Source organism: Hemitrygon akajei, chromosome 6 (assembly GCF_048418815.1).
Source record: "Hemitrygon akajei chromosome 6, sHemAka1.3, whole genome shotgun sequence".
NCBI lineage: Eukaryota > Metazoa > Chordata > Chondrichthyes > Myliobatiformes > Dasyatidae > Hemitrygon > Hemitrygon akajei.
In genome coordinates, this window is record NC_133129.1 from 121,576,016 (window position 1) to 121,599,426 (window position 23,411).

The following is a 23,411-nucleotide window of genomic DNA, read 5'->3' on the forward strand; positions in this document are numbered from 1 at the left end:
AGAAATATTGTTTTAAACTTAGCTTACATATATATTTCTGTCTTGTCTTTCTGTGTATGAGGAGGGCCACTTCCCTTTCCCCACTGTCGGTTTTCACCTCACCCCAACAGCAAAACACAGTACAGGAGGCGATGCAGCAAATAGAGAAATTCAAAGTAATAATGGACAAAGATGTTGATGAGCATTTTGAGCAACTGTGTCTGACGTCCTGCAGCACAACATCAGAGATTTGTATTGCAAGGGATCAGCAAAATAGGTCAGAAGGACAACTGTCATCTAGATATGATAACAAGAGCAATTTATTCCAGGTAAAGTTGATTTTGGAACATGTAGCTCTACAATATAGCTACTGCGTAATTACTTTTTAGTATTCAAAAACTTTAGCTGCTTAGATTCTACACTTCTGTGTACTTCCATGTTTTAAAATTTTATTTCAGATTTCCATCATTCACAGTTGCTTCAAGGTGAAGGATGTTTATGCTTAAAACAGGCAGCTATCTTTTTCAAGGAAAAGTCTAAGTACTATATATTCTTTGCTCAGAAGACAGCACAGCCAAATTCAGTATAGATTTTCTTTATTACACCCCAATAGTGTTAATCAAGTTCAACCTAGGAAGAAAGATCTATTTAATACCAGTCTGTAATTTTTTTCCATTTACCACTATTATGTTGAGGCAATGTCATTCCCGTGCACCCTCTATCCTTGTGCCTCTATGTAAAAATAATTTGATTATATTGCTGTAAGTAAAGAATTGGGGGTCTTATGATGCTGTAGAATCCAGGCATTTACAACTGTACTAGTTTTTGATGATACTGCTCAAGGAAAACCTTGTGTCTCTGTATCTGAAGAATATATACTTGCTTTTCACTGAAATGTTATAACTCCATCAGCCGAGACTAAGTAGGTGGACCTTTAATCTCTGGAGTTTATAATAATGAAATGTGATTAAAACCATACAAAATGCTGACTGGGATTCACAGGGTAGATGCTGAAAGACTGTTTCCTTAACCTGGATAGTTTAGGCATAGTCTCATGATACAGGACTGAGACATGGGGAAATTTCCTAGCAGTTTATAAATCATTAAAATTCTCTACTCCACAGGGCAATGGATATATAATCATAGTGTATATTTGTGATAGCATCTTTTTGATGATTCAAGGAAATCAGAAAGTAATGTGGAACTGATGTTGAACAGCAAAGTCTTGATTTTGAAGACACTTAACCTTCCCGTTTCTATTTGTTCTGTTCCAAAATAATCTGCTTCAATTAAATAGATCTCTATCGGTTAGTTCATAGTCACAGAATCCTACAATCCAAATCCATCCACTAAATTAAAATCAGTTACTTGTAGAGAAAACATTTTGAGTTCTGGACTGACGCCTTCATGTGTTCAACTATCATATGATATTTTTAACTAAATACTTGGAAAATGAAATTAGTAAATCACATCCCCAAAAAATCTAAGAAAGAGAATTAAAACAGGAAACATATTCAAAAACATTTTGTGAGCCTACAATGAGAAATGTATATATCACTTTGATACGATGAAAATAATTTATTAAAATACTAAAACACTACTGTTGTAAATCACTTGTGTTGGCACTTTTTCACACTTGCTGAGTAAATACAATTTTAAACGTCCTATGGCTTTGTAGTATTATATTTATGGTTACTACATTATGACATTATTTAAAGCAGGGAAGGAGTAGTGAACATTGCTGTTCAGACAGGTAAGACTCAGAAAATCCCAGGGACACAGAGGTCCTGCTCCAAAATTTTGTGGGATTTGTAGTTTTCTTATGACACTCTTTGTCATTACCTGTTATAAAGTTGGCAGCAGGAGGCCATAGGCAGCAACTGGGACAGATCACAACTTGATGGGTGGAATCACACTGTATCAGTCATAAAAGGCAATGCTGAGGTCAAGTTCAAGGTTTGATGGAGAAAGGTAAGAGAGTCCAGCAGTGAAAAGTGACTGTCAAAAAGTTTGGCTGAAGAATAATGCAGAAGAGCGACCAAAGAGGAACCAATGAAGGATACCCATTATTTCTAACTATAAAAAGCACTTTGCCCTGTCTCTAATTTAGCATCAGATTTCCTGAGTTCAACTGTTAAATATAAATCATTCCCAAATGAACAGTCATCCTACCCACTTCTATGAAAATGGTGGTAGGCACATTTTTTTTTTGGAAAATGTACTCTTAATCTTAACTCATTTATTATAGGTCTAATGGTCTACCTCATTGACAGCCTCGAAAGATAATTCCAGTACGAAGTTTGTAACTGACACCACCTTAATACTCTTAATTCTATTTTGTTAATGGACAAGTAAACCTAATAATCAATTTTCTAGACATATTTCTTTTCTATTTTTGAGGCCAAACGTTAGTTCAAAGTAACCACAGATCGAGTATGCAACTTGCTGACTGAATAAATTGAAAGTGGTGTTTAGCTATCAGAATAATACCTACATTATGGCCTTGTTATACAAATGGGCATGACAGAAATGTGAAATTAATGAGGTGTGGCATACCTTTGATTGCATCCACAACATCTGGATCAAGAGCTGGTCTGGACATGTTAAACCCACTGTTTTTGCCTTTTCCTCGAGCACAATGTGAGGCCAGATGTTGCTCAGTGTAGAAGTATTCCAGCAGAGCTCTTGTAAGTTTGCTTGGGTCACTCCTCTCAGCAGGACTTATGAAATTTAAATTAAGGCAGCTGACTGAAATCCCAGAACCAGGCTGTACACCTTCCTTTTAATACAAACAACAAACAATATTATAAAAGATAGTATTTAAAAACAAAATCATGCAGTTAATTACAAAAGTTCAACTAGCTGTATCTTAACAAACTCTAAGTAAATTACTTTGATGAACATGCAAGCTAAACTAGTATGCATGTAGGAGTGTGAAACAAATGAGCCAATCACACTAAATATTTCTGTGCTAACATAAAGGGGCATATTTTCCAATGAACTGTTGGCAGTTACTTCCTATCAATCCAGAAACTATCACCATTGCTACCTTGAGTTCTCTAGAGTTCAGGATCTGATGTAACTACTTGGCTCTTGTGCTGTGAATGACTCCCCACAGTCAGTAATCTGGGCAAAGCTAATGTAAACTGGCACACGAGTCATCGGCTCAGACTGAACGTAGCTGAGTCCCAGGTTTGGACTATTCTGTAATCAAATACAAATCTGCAATTCACATGGGACAACAGTCAACGAATGTCTCACAGCACTTAGAAATGGGACTAAAGGTTAATCTCAATATAATGGGGATGTTAATGAAGAATATGAGTGTCTGTGTTATAACATAACCACATAATGATTGACACTAAACATTTATGCTATTTTTGGAACCCCTGATTCTTTTCTAATATAGTACAGTACATATACAGTCTTTTTTAACTCGTCTTCCCAACATTCATTCAATCTCAATTGGTATATCCCACAGTTACAATTTGGAGAACAAATCCCCAGTGATGGATTTCCAACTCTATTCACAGCCTATACCTCCCTCCTCAGTACTGCCATTGTCAGAGGGAGTTAGAAAGACAAAATTGTATTACATTCTGTGTGAAATATTATAGCTTCCCTGTGAGTGTGTCTTGAGGGACATGGTAATGCCTGCAAGAGATCTAAAACCATGATATAAGGAAGCACATTGCTAAAATATAGACTGAGACTTTTAGGACCAGAAGAGAAAAGATGTAAGAACAGGAGTAGGCAACTCAGCTTTTAACCTCTGCTCTGCCATTCAAAAGAATACACAGAACCCTTGATTTCTTCACTAATAGAAATATATCTCAGCCTTATGTATACACAAGGACATCCCCCACAAACCTGTTGCAAGGACTCACAACACTCTATAGAGAAATCTCTCTTTATCCCAGTCTTAAATGGGCATCTACTGATTCTGAGGACATACCCTTTGGCAATCGGCCAACCATGAGAGAATCAGAATCAGGTTTAATATCACCAACATACATCATGAAATCTGTTGTTATGTGGCAGCAGTACATTGTAATACATAATGATAAGCAAAAAACTATAAATTATAGTAAATATAAAGTTAAATTAAACAAAGTGCAAAAAGAGAGAGAGGAAAAAAGTAGTAAGGTAGTGTTCATGGGTTCAATGTCCATTAAGAAATCTGCTGGCAGAGGGGAAGAAGGTATTTCTGAATCACTGAGTGTGTGCCTTCAGGCTCCTGTGTCACCTTCCTGATGGTAGCAATGAGAAGAGAGCATGCCCTGGGCAATAGGGATTCTTAATGATGAATGCTGCCTTTTTGAAGCATCGCTCCTTGAAGCTGTCCTGGATAGTGAGGAGACTAATGTCCATGATGGAGCTGACTGAGTTCACAACTTTCTGAAATTTACTTCAATCCCCCCACCCATACCAGACGTGGATGCAGTCAGTTAGAATGCTCTCCATGGTACAGCTGTAGAAATTTGTGAGTGTCTTACCAAATCTCCTCAAACTCCTAAAGAACTATAGTCGCTGTCATGCCTTCTTTGTAACTGCATCAATTTGTTGGGCTCAGGATAGATCCTCAGAGATATTTACACACAGGAACTTGAAATTGCTCACCCTTTCCATTAATGATCCCTCGATGAGGACTGGTGTGTGTGCGCTCATCCTACCCTTTCTTCAATCCACAATCAATTCTTTGGTGTTAATGACAATGAGTGCAAGGTTGTTGCTGTGATACCACTCATCCAGCTGATCTAACTCGCACCTGTACGCCTTCTTGTCTCCATCTGAAATTCTGCAACCTTAGTTGTGTTGTCTGCAAACTTATAGATAGCATTTGATTTGTTCCTAGCCACACAGTCATGGGTATAGAGAGGGTAGAGCAGTGGGCTAAGCACACATCCTTGAGGTGCTCCAGTGTTGATTACCAGTGAGGTGGAGATGTTATTTCCGATCCACATTGTCTGTGGTCTTTTGGCAGAGGGAGGTATAAAGGCCCAGGCTTTGCAACATTTTGATCAGAACTGTAGGAATGATTGTGTTAAATGATGAGCTATAATCAATGAACAGTACTTGTATTGTCCAGGTGATCCAAGGCCACATGAAAAGCCAATGAGATTTCATCTGCTGTAGATTTATTGTGGCGACATGCAAATTGCAGTGGGTCCAGGTCCTCACTTGGGCAGGAGTTGATTCTAACCGTAACCAACCTTTGAAAGCATTTCAAACCAGACGTGAATGCTACTGGATGATAATTGTTAAGGCAGCTCATCCTGCTTTTCTTGGGCACTGGTATGATTGTTGCCCTTCTGAAGCTGGTGGGAACTTCTGACTGCAACAATAAGGGATTGAAAATGCCTTTGAATACACCTGCCAGTTAATTGGCACAGATTTTCAAAGCCCCACCAGGTACACAATCGGGGTCTGCTGCCTTGCGAAGGTTCACACTCTTGAAAGACATTCTGACGTCTACCTCCAAGACAAAGATCAAAGAGTCACCAGATGCTGCAGGAATCCTCATAGCTGTAGTTTCAATCTCTCTTTCAAAGCATGCATAAAAAACTTTGATCTCATCTGGAAGTGAAGCATCACTGCCATTCATGATGTTAGGTTTCGCTTTGTGGGAAGTAATAGTTTGTAAATTCTGCCAGAGTTGACTTGCATCCGATTCCACCTTTAACCTCAATTGCAATTGTTCCTTTGCTCTTGAGATAGCCCTCCATAAGTTGTACCTGGCCTTCGTATATAGTCCTTGAATGCCACAGATCTAGCCCTCAGGAGACAATGAATCTCCTGGTTCAACTACAGCTTTTGATTCGGGTAAGTACAGTATATTCTCAGGAGCACAAACACATCCACGTAAGTTTTAATGAAGTCAGTGACAACTGTGGCGTATTCATTCAGATTGAAAGATGGATCCCTGAATACTGAGCAGTCCACTGACTCAAAGCAGTCCTGTAAGCACTCCATAAGCTGAGAAAACACACTCTCAGATTTTACCTCTCATACTTCTCAATTCCAATAAGTAAAATCCGAAGCCATTTGACCTCTCCTTTTAGGACAATGCCTTCAGTATTCAGGATCATCCCAGTGAATCTTCCATGAATCAACTTCAATGAAATAATATTGTTCCTTAAATATGAGGACCAAAATTGTTCAGAGTATTCTAGATGTGATCTCACTAGTTAGCCCTTTGGACAGTTGTTGTAAAACTTCTCTATGTTTATATTCCAACCCCTTTGTAGTACGAGCTAACATTACCCATTAGCATTCTCTATTACCTTCTACACACTGTGTGCTGGCTTTCTGTGCTTACTAGTTATCTTAATCTAGTACATCAAAATCTGTATGCACACTCGTACCAGAGTGCCTATTTGCCAATTTAGGGCATATCCAAAATTTTTGGATGTTTTTCCATTACACAGCATATTTAATTCTACCTCTCTATGTCCTACTGAATGTGGTCAGCTCTTCTCTCACCTGCAGAATCACTTCAGATATGTGACAATGACCCCTTGCTGTTTTCAGATCTGTTTCCATGTGAAATCAGTAAACCATTAGTTCAAGGTTGGTGTAGGTAATGCCAACAGTCTCCATAAGCTGATTAGAGAGGCTGGCTTTGTTATAGGAGTCAAAATGGACACACTGGAGGCTGTGGTAGAATAAATAATCATAGTTTTTTCCAGTTATATAAAGAGTAAAAGGGAAGTGAGAGTTAATATTGGACCATCAGAAAATGATGCTGGTGAGGAAGTAGTGGGGGTCAAAGAAATGGCAGATGAATTTAGTAAGTACTTTGCATTAGTGTCACTGTGGAAAACACTAGAAGTGTGCCAGAGGTCCATGAGCATCAGGGAGCAGGAGTGACTGCCACTGGTATTACAACAGAGAAAGTGTGAGGCAAACTGAAAGGTCTTAAGGTGGATAAGTCACCTGGACCAGATGAACTACATCCCAGTGTTCTGAAAGAGGTTGCTGAAGAGATAGCAGATACATTGGTTATGATCTTTCAAGAATCACTTCATTCTGGCATGGTTCCTGAGGACTGGAAAATTGCAAATGTCACTCCACTCTTTAAGAAGGCTAAAGAAAGGAAATTATGGACCAGTTAGCCTCACCTCAGTGATTGGGGAAGTGTTGGAGTTCATTATTAAGGCTGAGGGTTCAGGGTACTTGAAGATTAATGATAAAATAAATCAAATGCCTTCTGAAAAGGGAAATCTTGCCTGACAAATCTTTTAGAGTTCTTTGAGAAGTAACAAGTATGGTGGACAGAGGAGAGGCAGTGGGTGTCACTTGGATTTTCAGAAGGCATTTGATAAGGTGCCACACATAAGGTGGATAAGATGGAGGCTGCTTAACAAGATAAAATCCTATGGCATTGCAGGAATGATACTGGCATGGACAGAACAGACGTTTGGCTGCGAGTAGGAATAAAAGGGGGCCTTTTCTGGATGGCTACCAGTGACCAGTGGCGTACCTCAGGGGCCAGTATTAGGACCACTACTTTTCACATTGTTAATGATTTTGATAATGGAATTGATGGCTTTGTGGCGAAGTTTGCGGATGATACAAAGATAGGTGGAGGGCTAGGCAGTGCTGAGGAAGCAATGCGATTGCAGAAGAACTTAGACAAATTGGAAGAATGGGCAAAAAAGTGGCAGATGGAATAGTGTCGTGAAATGTATAATAATGCATTTTGGTAAAAGGAACAAAAGTACAAAAGTGTTCAAATGGGGAGAAAGTTCAAACATCAGAGATGCAAAGGGACTTAGGAGTCCTCGTGCAAGGCTCCAAGAAGATTAATTTACAGGTTGAGTCTGTGGTAAAGAAGGCAAATGCCACATTGGCATTCACTTCAAGAGGAATAGAATATAAAAACAAGGAAATGCTGAGACTTTATAAGACACTAGTCAGGCTGCACTTGGAATACTGTCAACAGTTTTGTACCCCATATCTCAGAGATATTGTCATTGCAGAGAGCTCAGAGGAGATTCATGAGGATGATTCTGCGAATAAAGGGTTAACATGAGGAGAGCTTGGCAGCTTTGGAACTTAGAATGCAGGAGGATCTCACTGAAACCTACTGAATGTTGAAAAGACTAGATAAGGTGGATGTGGAGAGGATGTTTCCTATGGTGGGGGCATCCAGAACTAGAGAGCACAACCTCAAAATTAAGGGGCGACCCTTCAAAATAGAGGTAAGGATTTTTTTTAGACAGAAAGTAGTGAATCTGTGGAATTCTTTGCCACAGACAGCTGTGAAGGCCAAGACCATGGGTATGTTTAAAGCGAAAGTTGATAGTTTCCTGATTGGTCAGGGCACCAAAGGTTATGGCAAGTATGGGGTTGAGTGGGATCCAGGATCAGCCATGATGGAATGGTGGAGCAGACTTGATGGGCTGAATGGCCTAATTCTGCTCCTATGCCTTATGGTCTTATGATCTAAAGGACCCTATGAAAAATCCTGGCAATTCTGGACAATGTTTCTCACCTTCTGTATGCCATCTTGGCTGAACAGAGAAGCACTTTCAGTAATAGACTGAGACAACTGTGCTGCTCCAAAGGGTGCTATATTGTTATTCTTACCCTTGGCCATTAGGCTCTATAATGAGTCAACCTATAGTCAGGGAACTGATGACCCCCTCCTCTTAGACTGTTTGAGGTAACTTATTTTTTATTCTTTTTTACTTCTCTTCTAATAGTTGTACATCTGTGCACTTGTAATTCTACTGTGACTCAGTACTTTCCTTTGGAATCAATGAAGTATCTAACTATCTAATTAACAACACCCAATTTGCCAAATGTAAGGCAATTGACACAGCCAGGAGCAATCATAACTTGTATTTATTACTACAATCATGGAGTAATTAAAAGGAATATATAAAATATCCATCATTGATACTTCCATTGGCAATTACTTCTATCACAGGATCATAGAGAGGTACAACCCAACAGAACCCACATCGACCATCAACCACCCATTTACGCAAATCCTATAATAATCCCATTTTTATGTTCCCACATTCCATTCAACTCTTCATAGATCTTAAATCTTGAAATCTAAAAATGTTAAATCTCTTGCTGCCTATTCTGAAAGTTTTGTTTTAGTGATAATGTCATGGACACATGGCAATGCAGCTATTAGAGTGAAGGAGGAGATGAGATTAAAAATTAAAAGACAGAAATTTCAACTCATACAATCCACAAAAATGTTAGGAATTAAATATGGCTGATTGATCAAGCAATACTCACTCCCTTGAGGAACAAATCAGTTGCTAGGTCCCTTGAGTTAATGAAACAAAAACATCTCAATTCTAGACTTTCTACCTTGTCAGATAACTACAAACCCCATTTCCAGAAAAGTTGGGATATTTTCCAAAATGCAATAAAAACAAAAATCTGTGATATGTTAATTCACATGAACCTTTATTCAACTGACAAAAGTACAAAGAAAAGATTTTCAATAGTTTTACTGACCAACTTATTTGTATTTTGTAAATATACACAAACTTAGAATTTGATGGCTGCAACACACTCAACAAAAGTTGGGACAGAGGCATGTTTACCATTGTGTTACATCACCTTTCCTTTTAATAACACTTTTTAATCATTTTGGAACTGAGGATACTAATTGTAGTAGATTTGCAATTGGAAATTTTGTCCATTCTTGCTTGATATAAGACTTCAGCTGCTCAACAGTCCGTGGTCTCCGTTGTCTGATTCTCCTCTTCATGATGCGCCATACATTTTCAATAGGAGATAGATCTGGACTGGCAGCAGGCCAGTCAAGCACACACACTCTGTCTACAAAGCCACGCTGCTGTAGCCCGTGCAGAATGTGGTCTGGCATTGTCCTGCTGAAATAAGTATGGACGTCCCGGGAAGAGATGTTGCCTTGATAGCAACATATGTCTCTCTAAAATTCGCCTCAGAGTCAACGGTACCTTCACATACGTGCAACTCACCCATGCCATGGGCACTGATGCATCCCCATACCATCACAGATGCTGGCTTTTGCACCTTTCACTGATAACAATCAGGATGGTCGTTTTCATCTTTGGCACGGAGAAGTTGACGCCCGTTTTTTCCGAAAACTAGCTGAAATGTGGACTCGTCTGATCACAGCACACGGTTCCACAGTCTTTCGGTCCATCTGAGATGAGCTCGGGCCCAGAGAACTCGCCGGCGTTTCTGCATAGAGTTGATGTATGGCTTCCTCCATGCGTAATACAGTTTCAAGTTGCATTTCTGGATGCAGCGACGGACTGTGTTAAGTGACAATGGATTTCCGAAGTACTCCCGAGCCCAGGTGGCTATAATTGTCACAGTAGCATGACGGTTTCTTAGTCAGTGCCGCCTGAGGGCTCGAAGATCACGCGCGTTCAATAGTGGTTTCCGACCTTGCCCTTTACGCATTGAGATGTCTCTGAATTCTCTGAATCTTTTCACAATATTATGTACTGTAGATGTTGAAAGACCTAAATTTGCTGCAATCTTGCGTTGGGAAATGTTCCTTTTGAACTGACTAACAATTCTCTCACGAATTTTGGCACAAAGGGGTGAGCCACAACCCATCCTTGCTTGCAAAGACCGAGCCTTTGATGGACGCTACTTTTATACCCAGTCATGATACCTCACCTGCTACCAATTAACCTGCTTAATGTGGAGTCTTCCAAACCAGTGTTACTTGAATATTCTGTGCACTTTTCAATCATATTTTAACTCTGTCCCAACTTTTGTTGAGTGTGTTGCAGCCATCAAATTCTAAATTTGTGTATATTTACAAAATACAATTAAGTTGGTCAGTAAAACTATTGAAAATCTTTTCTTTGTACTTTTGTCAGTTGAATAAAGGTTCACATGAATTAACATATCACAGATTTTTGTTTTTATTGCATTTTGGAAAATATCCCAACTTTTCTGGAAATGGGGTTTGTACAAGCATTTATGATTTCAGCAAACATGGTCCTCTAGATTTCAGTTTATATCTATATTAACTAAAGTTAACAAAGAGTTAAGTTCGAGACCAAAAAGTTCTTAAACATCATCATGCCAAAGAAAAGTTTCAGAGAAATTGACAACAAAAAAACTTGATTACCTTGAATACAGATTATTTCCATTTGTATTCACTCAAAATTATTTTGACTATTTAAATTTTCTAGTCATTCCCCATTTTCTTCTTTTAGTCATACTTAAAGGTGTATCTTACAAAAATTTTGGCTCCATAAGTACTAATGCAACCATTCTTCCCTTGGTATCTCACTTAAAAGAACATTATTAACATATGGCCTTATAGAGTTGTTACAACTTCTTCAATTAACAGAACCTTATTCAACTGTAGGCAGTACATATCCAACAAAATCACTGAAAGCCCTCTGGTGACAGTTGCATTGTGTATTCCTAGTCTCTCTTACAGATTTTGTGGCTTTTGTTTTCTATCACTCAGAAGCAAGGGCCAACCTTTATTCCTAACTGTTCTTGTTATGGTGTAAGTGAATCACTTTCTTGGAATCATAGCATTCCATGGGATAATTTAAACAGCACAGATTAGCCATCCAGTTCCTAAACTGAAATTTTTGGTTTATCAACTTCAATATTACATGGCACAATCATTGAGCCATAGTGGTAGTTCAAGACAAGTCAATATTAAAATGCACAACAATCCTGCTGTAGAAATTATTACCCTACACTTGCAGAGATCCATTTGCTGATCAACTTTCGAGTTAAATCTGAGGATACTAAACAAGATAAGAACCCAGAGTATTACAGGAAAGGTATTAGCTTCGATAGACTGACAGGAGGTGAAGAGTGGGAATAAAGGGGGCTGTTTCCAGCTGGCTGCTGGTGACAAGTGGTGTTCCACAGGGGCAAGTGTTGGGACCACTTCTTTTCACGTTATATGTCAATGATTTAGTTGACAGAATTGATGGCTTTGTGGCTAAGTATCTTGGTGATAGATAGATAGATGGCGGGGCAGTAACATTGAGGAAGCAGGGAGTCTGCAAAAAGACTTGGGTACTTAGGTAGATTAGGAGAATGGACAAAGAAGTGGCAGATGAATACATTATAGGGAAGTGTATGGTTATGCACTTTGGTAGAAGGAATAAAGGTGTAGGCTATGTTCTTAATGGGGAGCAAATTCAGAAATCAAAGATGCAAAGAGACCTGGGAGTCCTAGTGCAGGACTACTTAAAGGTTGACCTTTTGGTAAGGAAGGCAAATGCAATGTTAGTATTCATTTCAAGAGGACTAGCATAAAAAAGCAAGGATGAATGCTGAGGCTTTATAAGGCATTGGTCAGACCGCACTTGGAGTATTGTAAACAGTTATGGGTCCCTTTTCTGAGAAAGGATGTGCTAACATTGGAGTGAGTCCTAAGGAGGTCCACTAGAACAATTCCGGGAATGAAAGGGTTAATGTACAAGAAATGTTTGATGGTTCTGGGCCTGCACTCTCTGAAGTTTAGAAGAATGAGAAGGGAATCTCACTGAAACTTATCAATTTTAAAAGATCTAGATAGAATGGACATGGAGAGACAGCTGTGGAGGCCAGGTCTCCGGGTGTATTTAAAGCGGAGGTTGATAGGTTCTTGATTAGTAAGGGTATCGATGGTTACAGGGAGAAGGCAGGAGAATGGAGTTGAGAGGAATAATACATTAGCCATGATGAAATGGTGGAGCAGGCTTGATGGGTCAAATGGCCTAATTCTGCTCCAATATCTTACAGTCTAATTACATTACTGCTGATATAATTTTTTTCCCCCATCTGTGCTCTGAAATACCTCAATTTTCAACAACTCCATTAAGCTCCCCTTACCTCTCTCTATTCAAGGAGAGCATTTATAGCTGCTGACACATCTACACATAAACAAAGTTTGACAGGAGATCTCAACATCTCTTACTAATTCACATGCACACACACAGATGATAATTAACCTAGCCTCATTATCTTTTCTGAGAAAACAATTTTATCCTTTGGACTCCCATTCATTGTAAACACATACATGATAAATTCAAGTTGGGAAACAACACTTTTCATTTGATTCATCCTCCTTCAAATAAAACTAGCCAATCAATATAAAGAATTTTTTAGTATCAAGTGACAGTTCTTACCGATGGTTGATTCTGTCGCATACGTTTACGAGCAGCTACTGCTTTCAGATTACGACATATATCTTTGAAAGTTGAAGGCTGCAACCTATGTTGAAGACGTGATGGTTCCTGCAGGGAAGGACATTGGTAATGTGGAAGCTGGTGCTGTGGCCGCGATGGTGGCAGTGGCTGTGGCATTGGCTGTAGATTTTCTTGCTGCCATAAAAATTTCTTCTGGTCAGGTTGTTGTTGCTGCGATTGTGGCAGTGGATGTGGGGATGACTGCTGTGTCTGCGATACTTGGTGAGGTGATTGTTGCTGGACATGTGGCAACTGTTGTGGCGTCTGTTGCTGCAGATGTGGCAACTGTTGTGGCGTCTGTTGCTGCAGATGTGGCAACTGTTGTGGCGTCTGTTGCTGGAGATGTGGCAACTGTTGTGGCGTCTGTTGCTGCAGATGTGGCAACTGTTGTGGCGCCTGTTGCTGCAGATGTGGCAACTGTTGTGGTGACTGTTGCTGCAGATGTGACAAATGCTGTGGCAACTGTTGTTGGAGATGTGGCAATTGTTGTGATGACGGTTGATGGAGATGTGGCAATTGATGAGGAGACTGCTGCTGGAGGTGTGATAACTGTTGTGGTGATTGTTGCTGGAGATGAGACAATTGATTTGGATCTAATGGATGGTGCTCCACCATTAAATGTTGTTGGCATTGGCTGTTATTTTCTGGCACCTCACTGAGTTGTTCTTTGAGGTTTTTCTGCTGGTAATGTTTTGATCGCTCTGGGTAAAACTGTTGTTCTAGAATTTCATCACACTGTTCAACCTTGAGTTCTTGCTCTGAACACTTTTGTTGTGTCTGTTTAGGTACTGGACCGTGCTCAATCACTGCTATTTTTTCTTCTGGATGTTGATTTTCATACTGTTGTGGAGGATGTAGCAGCACTGGTGGATGCTGAGGGTAGTGGTGTTGAACCTTATCCTTCACAGGTTGCTGTTGTTGTTCCGACTGCACAGGTATCAGGGTGCTTCCTTCTTCAACTTCAGATTGCACGAGATGGAATCTGTAGTACTGGACAAGATTTTCCAGAAAGGCAAATGTAGCCATAGATGGAACTTAAAAAATAAAACACAGGTTAACTGCATCAAATTCAATGAACACTTGCTTAAAAATTGCTGTTAAATTCAGAAGATTTTAAAAAATATACTGCTAACATTTATAAAGATTACTTATTATTTATTACATAGAGTATTTATGTAGTTAACTGCACAGGGAAGACAGTATCTTTTGTTGGAACACATAGGCTGTATTTGAGAAAAACTGTTTTTTGAAAGAGATGAACACATAAACCTATTTGACATTTTTAAATGAGCAAATATATCATCTACCCTTCCCAAAACGATATGGCAAAACATCTTTATTCAATGTTCATATCAAAGTCATCTTTCTTGTGCACAATTCTTTCTAACCATATTAAATAGCCCAGTGCAATATTCTGTTTCTACTTTGAATCTACTGACAGTACTAAGTTTTTCTATCTGACTTTTTCAATTTGCAAACAAACAGAAATAATCAACACATCAAATAGATCAACAGAATAGAGTACAAAAAGTGGCATTGTGTATGTATTATCTTTTTGTGACCCATCTAAATGGACTCTAACCAATTAACTATTATAAATTCAAGTATCTTATTCCCAACCCCAAGTATTATTTGCATATTTCTCAAACACACTACCATTCGTTCAGGCTCTAACAAATACCACTTTGTGGTCAAAAGAAAAAGAGTTAAAAACTATCGCAGAAAAAAGGTTACCACAAAAAAACAGAAAATTAAACTTTACTGATGTTGAAAATCTTAATGTCACTCAATACATCATTAAATCTAATTTATTTTAGAGGTTTAGTAGAAATAAAATCACTCACATTCACTAACTATAATCCATAAATAACATTCTTGTAATCTGCATTCTAGTGTAAAGACAAAGCATTCATTACCCATTCTACTAAAACTCACTATACCCAAATATACAGTATACAGGATCAGAAGCTAATAAAGAGAAATCAGCATAAGATCTGGAAGGGCTTTCTCACAAATAATCATGTTAGTTTCCTGGAGGAGTGCAATCTAATCAGATTGTTACCTTTACAACAATTATTCAGATTCCCTCAATTTTGTAAGTCCTGAAAGTATTACAATTAACTTGGGTGTGTTACTACGCAGATCAAATTTTTAAAAATTATTTTAAAAGAGTGCTATATGAGGTAATTCTTACCCTCGGCTATTAGGCTCCATAATGAGACAACTTCTAACTGGGGAAGTGATGATCCCCTCCTGTTAGACTGTTTGAGGCAACTTATTTTTTATTCTTTCTTACTTCTCTCCTAATATTTGTATATCTGTGCACTCATAATGCTACCGTGATACTGTAATTTCCTAAATTAGTATCGATCTATCTATCATTCCGTAATGTTCAAACAAATAAATTAAAATGCTCTCCTTTCAGAAAATGTACTTATCCTTGAATCAATGGTAGCTAGACTTTACCAATGTGAGAGAGCTACATTACTTGTTCACATATAATGAAGTCTGTTCAAAATTCCCATTCTGTTATTTATCAGAATTTGAGAAAATATGATTATAATTGAAAACCCTCTTCTCTTTTGATAATATGCATCCAAAGCTTGGCAGAATAATTTCTAGGAGTCTCATGGGATATTTGAGACTCTTAGTAAATTAGAATGAGTCTAATGCTACAGTATGGTGCACAGAGAGATGTAGGGGAGAATAGCAAATCAATCTGGGGCTAATATGGAAACCACAAGTTCCACTAAAACGCTGTGAATTTGCTGGACTATTTTGTATGTGTTCTTCATTAGCTTAGTGCAACTTGATACAATACACATGAAAAAGCTCTGAGTGCTTCAGTCTGAATTTTGGAGTTTCTCCATTTTCCATGTTTCAGGAGCCTATTTCAAACAAGCATCATTGTCAACCAATGGTCACCGATATTAATTTTGTTTCAATTATAGTTCTGAACAGCACATTTCAAAACAAAATATGAATATTTTATCACAATTTTAAAGGAAAGACATGCTACCTGTCAGAAATTACCTACGCTCCTCTCATCCTCATCTCCCCCACAGCCCTTCCACATGATCCATCCCAGAGAATCTTCTCATTTATGGTAATAAAAGCTGAACTGTTACTGGTAAACTACTGAAGATATACCGTATGCGACAACTGGCTAATGAATGCACAGCAGGAAATACTTTCATCTTCACATTGCCAAAATCAAATTATTTCAATAGCAGTGAACTTCAAGAATAAAATACAAACAAAATCAGAGATTTCCTATTATGTCATTCCAAGTTAAACAAAAACTTCATCCCCACATAGAAACATCTGCTGGGTTTACTACTGGGGAAAGGAGAAATTCCAAGAAAGTTCATCCCTTACAATATGCACTACCGTGAAGAGTATAAGTTGTGCTGAAAGTAAAGACAATTTGATCTATCAAATCAATTTCTTCCAGACTATGATTTATTCATTTCAATTTGTTCCTACTTCCAATCATTATATCCAATTATTGATACTTCAAAGATTGAGTGGTAGGACCACACAAGGACAAAGTGGGAAACATTTGCTTGGTCGAAGAGGACGCAGGTGAGGTCCTTAATGAGTACTTTACATCAGTTTTTACCAAGGACATGGAGGAAAGGGAGATCAGCGCCGAGCAAATTAATATGCATGGCATTTGGACTCAAAGGAGGAGGTACTGTTGGGTCTCTTAAAGAGCATTAAATCCCCAGGGCTCGATGGGATATACCCATGTTATTGAGAAAGGAAAGAGACTGACCAATATCTTTGTGTCCTCTAGCCATAGAGGTCCCAGAGTACTGACAAGTAGCTAATGTTGTTCCATTATTCAAGAAGGTAACCAGGGATAATCCTGGGAACTATAGATCGGTGAAGCTCACATCAGTGGTGGGGAAGTTGCAGAGAGAATTCTTAGGAATAGTATTTATAAGCATTTGGAAAACCTTGGCCTAATAAGGGCAAGCCAGTATTGGTTTGTGTGGGGCACATCAGAATCAGAATCAGGTTCAGTATCACTAGCATATGTCATGAAATTTGTGGCCCTTGCAGCAGCAGTTCAATGGAATACATAATAGCAGAAAAGATATGAATTATTGTGAATAAATATATATATAAATAGTAAATTAAATATGTAGTGCAAAAATAGAAATCAAAAAGTAGTGAAGTAGTGTTCATGGGTTCAATGTCCATTCAGCAATCAGATGGCTAAGGGGAAGAAGCTGTTCCTGAATTGTTGTCGTCTTACTAACTTGATTTGAGTTTTTTGACGAGGTGATGGGGGTGATTGTGAAGGAAGAACAGTGGATATTGTTTACATGGATTTTAGTAAGGCATTTGACAAGTTTCCTCTTGGGAAGCTCATCCCAGAAGATTAGGGTGCTGAATTGGTTGTTTGGATTCAGAACTGGCTTGCTCATGGACAACAGAGGGTAGTGGTCGAAGGGACTTATTCAGGCTGGAGGTCTGTGATTAGTGGTGTTCCAGGGAGATCTGTACTGGGACCTCTACTTTTTGTGAGCTAGATAAATGACCTGGATGAAAATGTAAATGGGTGGGTTAGTAAGTCCGCAGATGATATGAAGATTAGTGGTGTTGTGGAAAGCATAAAAGACTGGTGAAGAATACAGTGGATTATAGATCAGTTGCAGATATAGGCGGAGAAATGGCCACAGTAGCGTAACAGTTAGTGTGATGCTATTACAGCTCAGGGCATTGAAGTTTGGAATTCAATTCCAGCACCTTCAGTAAAAAGCTTGTACGTTCTTCCCATGAGCATACAGATTTCCTCCAGATGCTCTAGTTCCTTCCCACAGATCAAATGTGCACTGGTCAACTGGTCATTGTAAATTGTCCTGTGATTAGGCTAGATTTAAATAGGTGGGTCATAAAAAAATAACATAAAATGTGAAATGTTGTTCCTTGTTAAAGCTGATGGAAAGTCAGTACACTGTTAAGGGCAAGACCCTTAAGATTGTTCATGAGCAGAGGGATCTTGGAATCCCTATTCACAGCTCCCTGTAAGTGGCTACACAGGTTGATAGGATGGTTAAAAAGGCATATAGCACGCTTGCCATTATTGTTGAGGCACTGAGTTCAAAAGTTGCAGCTATATAAAACTCTAGTTAGACTGCAAGTGGAGAATGTTCTGGTTGCCCCATTATCAAAAGGAAGTTGAGGCTTTGGAGAGTGCACAAGAGGTTTACCAGGATGCTGCCTGGATTAGAAGGCATGTGCTATAATGAGAGGTTGGGCAAACTTGGGTTGTTTTCTCTGGAGTGGCTGAGGGGTGATCTGATAGAAGCTTATAAGATTATGTGAGGTATAGATAGATAGATAGTATTTTTTTCTATAGTTATAATTTCTAATACTAGAGGGCATGCATTTAAGGTGAGGAGGGGTAATTTCAAAGGAAATATGAGGTATAAGTGTTTATTTTACACAGAGAGTGGTGGGTACCTGGAATATACTGCCTGGGGTGGTGGTATACATTAGAGACTTTTAAGAGCCGTTTAGATAGGCACATGAATGCAAAGGAAAATGGAACAATGGACATTGTGTAGCAGAGGTCATTAGTTTTGTTGGCCATTTGATTGGTTTGGCATAACGTTGTGTGCTGAACTGTTCTATAACTGTTTTCTTTAGCATAAATAGTTATTATCCCTTTTGCAAAGACACTACTGCATCTGCAATATTTTCTCAACTATGACCTGAATTCATCTGTATCACAGAGAAAAACAAACCTTCTCTAACTGCCCATATCAGCCAATCTCATTTACAAACAACTTCTGAAAACACCTCTGTAAAGCCCTGACGGTATTTATAAATTCAAGCTGTAAACAACCTCATCTTTGACCTCCTATTTATTAAGAAATATGGAGGGTTCGTTGCTGATTTTATATTCAAGAATTTCTTGGCAGCTTTCTGATTGAGTGTCAATGAAATTGTCTGCTAATGTCTTGCTTGAGTCTTTCGAAGCAAATTTTATGGTAACGTGTTTTTACAAAAAATTTTCGGGACTTTTTTTGAATTGGACATAAGAGCGTTCTTGCTATTTCTTTAACCCAACAACATACACTGTTGAGTGGTAGAATCTTCAGGGATGAAACCGCAGTAATTTGTCTATCCATAAAAACGTGCAGCGATCGTAATTCAGATCATGAATATTTAAATAATACTGCTGGAATTTGATTTATTTTCTGTAAATTTATAGTTTATTGTTAAAAAGTTGGCATTATTGCTCGTGGCAAAAATAATGAAGATTCAGAACAAGATTGTTCCAAAACACAAATGTGGAACTCCCAAATCCAGGGAACTATGGAGGTGAGCAAGTACAGAACACAGTGATTAATACTGGAGCTGTAAACCAGAGACTTGGATAAATGACCTGGGGGTACAAGTTCAAATCTCACCACAAGAACTGGAGAATTTAATTTCAGTGAATTACTAATCTGAAATCAAAAAGTTAGTATGAGTAGTGGTATTAGCTATGAAATCATGAGGTTTCTAAGTAATCTCAGAGTATAGCATTATAGCTTATCCCCAAAGAATCAAATTGTATTGTGAACTTATCAGACAGGGAATTGCAAGTACAAACCCATTTCTTAACAAGGCTTTGACATTTAGCAGCTTTGATTCTTGAAAAGAAACCACCATTATTGACAGGCCTTTGGCTGTGATTGCTCCACTTTCTTCGCCAACTCTCACAACTAGAATAGAATGTATATATCCTCACTACTAGCCTTCATGTCCAAAGGATCATTCTCCTCAATTTCCACCATGACCAGTTGCATCTACTTGTCTCCTTCCTATACAGTCTCCGAAACATTCTTTCCAATATGAAGAGCAATTCACCTGCAATTCTTTCAAGTCAGCACACTGTATTTGCTGCTCACAACATGCTGTCATCATTCTTTTGATTTAATTATCGTTTAACGACATTAAAACAGTTCTGTGGGTCACTATAATGCTTTTTATGAAAATTGCACACAGATTCAGATCTTTAAGGTAAAATTCACAGAACTGCAGATGCCATGCTGTAACTGACAGCGAGGTTCTCTGGCACCTCTTTTGATTTATCAGAGGTTCTTGCAACTTCCAACATTGTCCTCACAGATACAAAATTTGCAGATGGCTCTTAAAGGTACATAATACAAGCAACACTGTTACAGCTACTGTGGTCTAAGTTTTGGAACTCTGTTCATCAGCACTGTAGAAGCACCTTCATCAGATTGACAGCTGTAGTTCAAGAAGGTAGATCTTCACTGTCTTCTCAGGGGCAATTGGGAATGGCAATAAATGGTGGCCTCACCAGAGGGTCACAGAATCTGAAAATTGAATCAAAACATTCCTGGTAATGAATGGATAGATATTATGAAGAACTGAAGGACAGGGAATGGTGTGGTCAGAGATGGAAGGCATAAAGCAATGGTGTTCTCCGGAAGTTGGAGAGACTTGAGCAAGCTGAAGAAGAGCAGTAGCCATATTCTTTATCCAAGAGCATACAGTAACATACACCAACCAAAGCTGCAGTTTGGTGCTGCTGACAGATAGTAGCCAGCAAGGGGACAACTGCAAGCTATGGATGCTTGTAACTTATGGACGTCTGTGTAGGCAACTGCATTTGCCTGCCCTGCCTTCTCCTATGGGTTGAATGAGAACAAGGAGTTTTGAATGCTGAAATTTTTCGTAACACAGATTCAGGGAAAACAGTTGTTCTGAGGGTAAATAAAGTTACTTCTTAAACTAAGGAAGCTGTAAATCTCATTTGTTTAGATTGTCGTTGAAGTTTGCACCACCGCGGTATCAACTGAGGTGCTTTAAACCTCAGAGCAAAAAAAAATCATTCGGGAAGTCAGGAATCAAATTTCTCCTGAAATATGGGCACTATTGTTCTACTCAAAGTTATGTGTATTTTTCAAGTGCACAGCACAAGTCCATTTGGAGTTATAACAACATGTGCTTTTACACTGAAGAGGCCAAATGCAGAATGAGTGACCACTTTGCAAAGCACCTCCAGTGTTCAACCATGACTTCAACCTTCTTGTCACCCTCACTTCAATGTTCCATCTCATTCTGACTTCTCTATCATTAGCCTCCTGAATTGTTTCAACAAAATTCAATCTAAGTTCACAAAGTGTACTTACCTTATAACCAGTCATTCAACAGGCTTCCAAATTCAAAACTGAGCTAACAATTTTGAAGATGTGTTGTTCTGTATTTTCTCTTCAGATTTATGGCATTCATTTGAAATTCCTTTTGAAATTTCAGATCACTGTTCTGCTCTTTCATTCCTTCAATACTTTGCTATCTATCTCTGACACTCTTGTTGTCACTCCACTCAGTCTGAGACCTTGCTTGTTCTGTCCTCCATTTCTCAGCAGCTCAAAAATAGTTTTTCATCAATTTCCAGATATAATTAAAGCTGCAGAGAAGATGAATCTCAGGACTGTTTACTGCATACATACTGCACTTTGATAATAAATGTACTTTGAATCCTTTAAAGCTGTCATGAAAATATTAACTCCCTTCTCTCCAGTTATTACAGCTGATTTTCTGTGTATTTGCATGTCCCTTTGTTTCTATTGGCATAAGAGTAAAATAATGGATAAAAATGATAACAAAAGTTCCAAAAGAAAATGTTTTTATTCTAATGGTGTGTTTGAAACTTACTACCTGAACGGAACGTAGGGGAACAGACTTTCACCACATTTCAAAAATATTTGAATATGTACTCAAAATGCCACTACCTGAAAGTCTACAAATTAAACTGGAAAGTCAAATGTGCCGTTTAGGTGGCTTTGCTCATTTGGATCATTTCAGGTACAAATGGCTCAATGACTTCCAGATGTACTGTGGGTTTCTGTGACTGGTAATGCATTTCAAATATTCTTGACACTGTATGATGTTATTATTAAGTACTGGAACATTAGTAAATCAATACTATTTGAAATTGTAAACTTAGCAGGTCTTTGGAATGGTGAATACTAAAGTCCATTTCAATACTAAAGTATTATACAGAGCTGCCATTCCTGCTAGTTGTTTGAATTCCACAAAGGGAAAAAAAGCTGCTTGGCTAACTATTAAATGAAGAAACTACACTTGCATATCAAATCTGCCATTTGCAATACCTAAGCACAACACCTAGAATACACAGAATTTAAAGAGTCTACCTTATTTCAATCTTATAATCATATACTCAAAAGACAAAAATGCAGGGCTTGAAATAAAAGCAAAATTGCTTGAACAACACCGGGTTAGGCAGCATTGGCAGAGAGAGAAAAATTCAGTTAATATATCAGGTTGGTTACCTTGAAAAATTAACTTTGATGCTGAACTATAGATGCTGTCTATCTTGCTGTGCATTCCAAGAACTTTCCATTTTTACTCTAATTTAAATGTATATGTTTTGAATGATTTCAGGATTGGAAATCTTACAATAAAGTTTAGCATTTTAAATGCTAACATAAAAATCTTAAATATTATCAAAATAGTATAGCTAACCTATTTGATTACTGTAAATATTATAACTTTAGTTAGTTCTACTTGACTTCAAAAATGTTAAAATAAGCTTGTAAAACAAATTGTTCTCTACAGGTAAATCAAATTAAAATGACAGTTGACTATGTTTGAGATTTAGATGGAATGCTCTTAAGCACTTTTCTTTCTAGAAGAAAGCAAATCCTACATAATCTAGTTCAATAACTTACAGTCACTATTCATAAATCATCTTCTTCAGTTATGGAGCAAGATATTAGCTACAAGGTACTTTGTAATTAATGTACCAGGAGATGTTTTATTTTATTCCAATATTGGATGTGAAAGAGAAAGTTTCCCTTTAAATACAAAATGAGTGCTATTATTACAGATGAAAATTATTTATTTTTTAATAAAATCCAAAAGTTGACATAATTGACAAAGAACAAGGAAGAAAGCAATACACAAGCATTTATCAAATGGAATTACTTTCATATTTGTCTTTGAAGTTCTCACTTTGTTAGAGGAAAGTGAACATTAAGCCAAATAAAACAATGGTAACAATTGCTGTCTGGATCACTGTTAAAGTTCTAATTGATCAGATGGCTAGGGTGGGTTAAAATTTAAATATTCTGGATAATGGTTTCTTTGCCACCTACTGTTTGATTGACTCCTATCACTGTTTATTGGGGAACTAAGATACAGCATCACTCTGAACACACAAGACTTCTTTGAGATGCAGGACAACTGTCCATTGTGTAG

The 23,411-nt window shown here is 38.1% G+C and overlaps 1 protein-coding gene across 1 annotated transcript in view; it reads right to left on the reverse strand.

Moving 5' to 3' along the window:
• The window catches only part of LOC140729428 (uncharacterized), a 92,060-nt gene that overhangs the window by 974 nt on the left and 67,675 nt on the right, over positions 1-23,411 (reverse strand). The window contains exons 8-9 of the mRNA XM_073049153.1: positions 13,098-14,191; positions 2,536-2,758 (exon numbers count right to left, since the gene is read on the reverse strand). Coding sequence (XP_072905254.1) covers positions 2,536-2,758; positions 13,098-14,191 — 1,317 coding nt within the window. The remainder of the gene's footprint in view (positions 1-2,535; positions 2,759-13,097; positions 14,192-23,411) is intronic.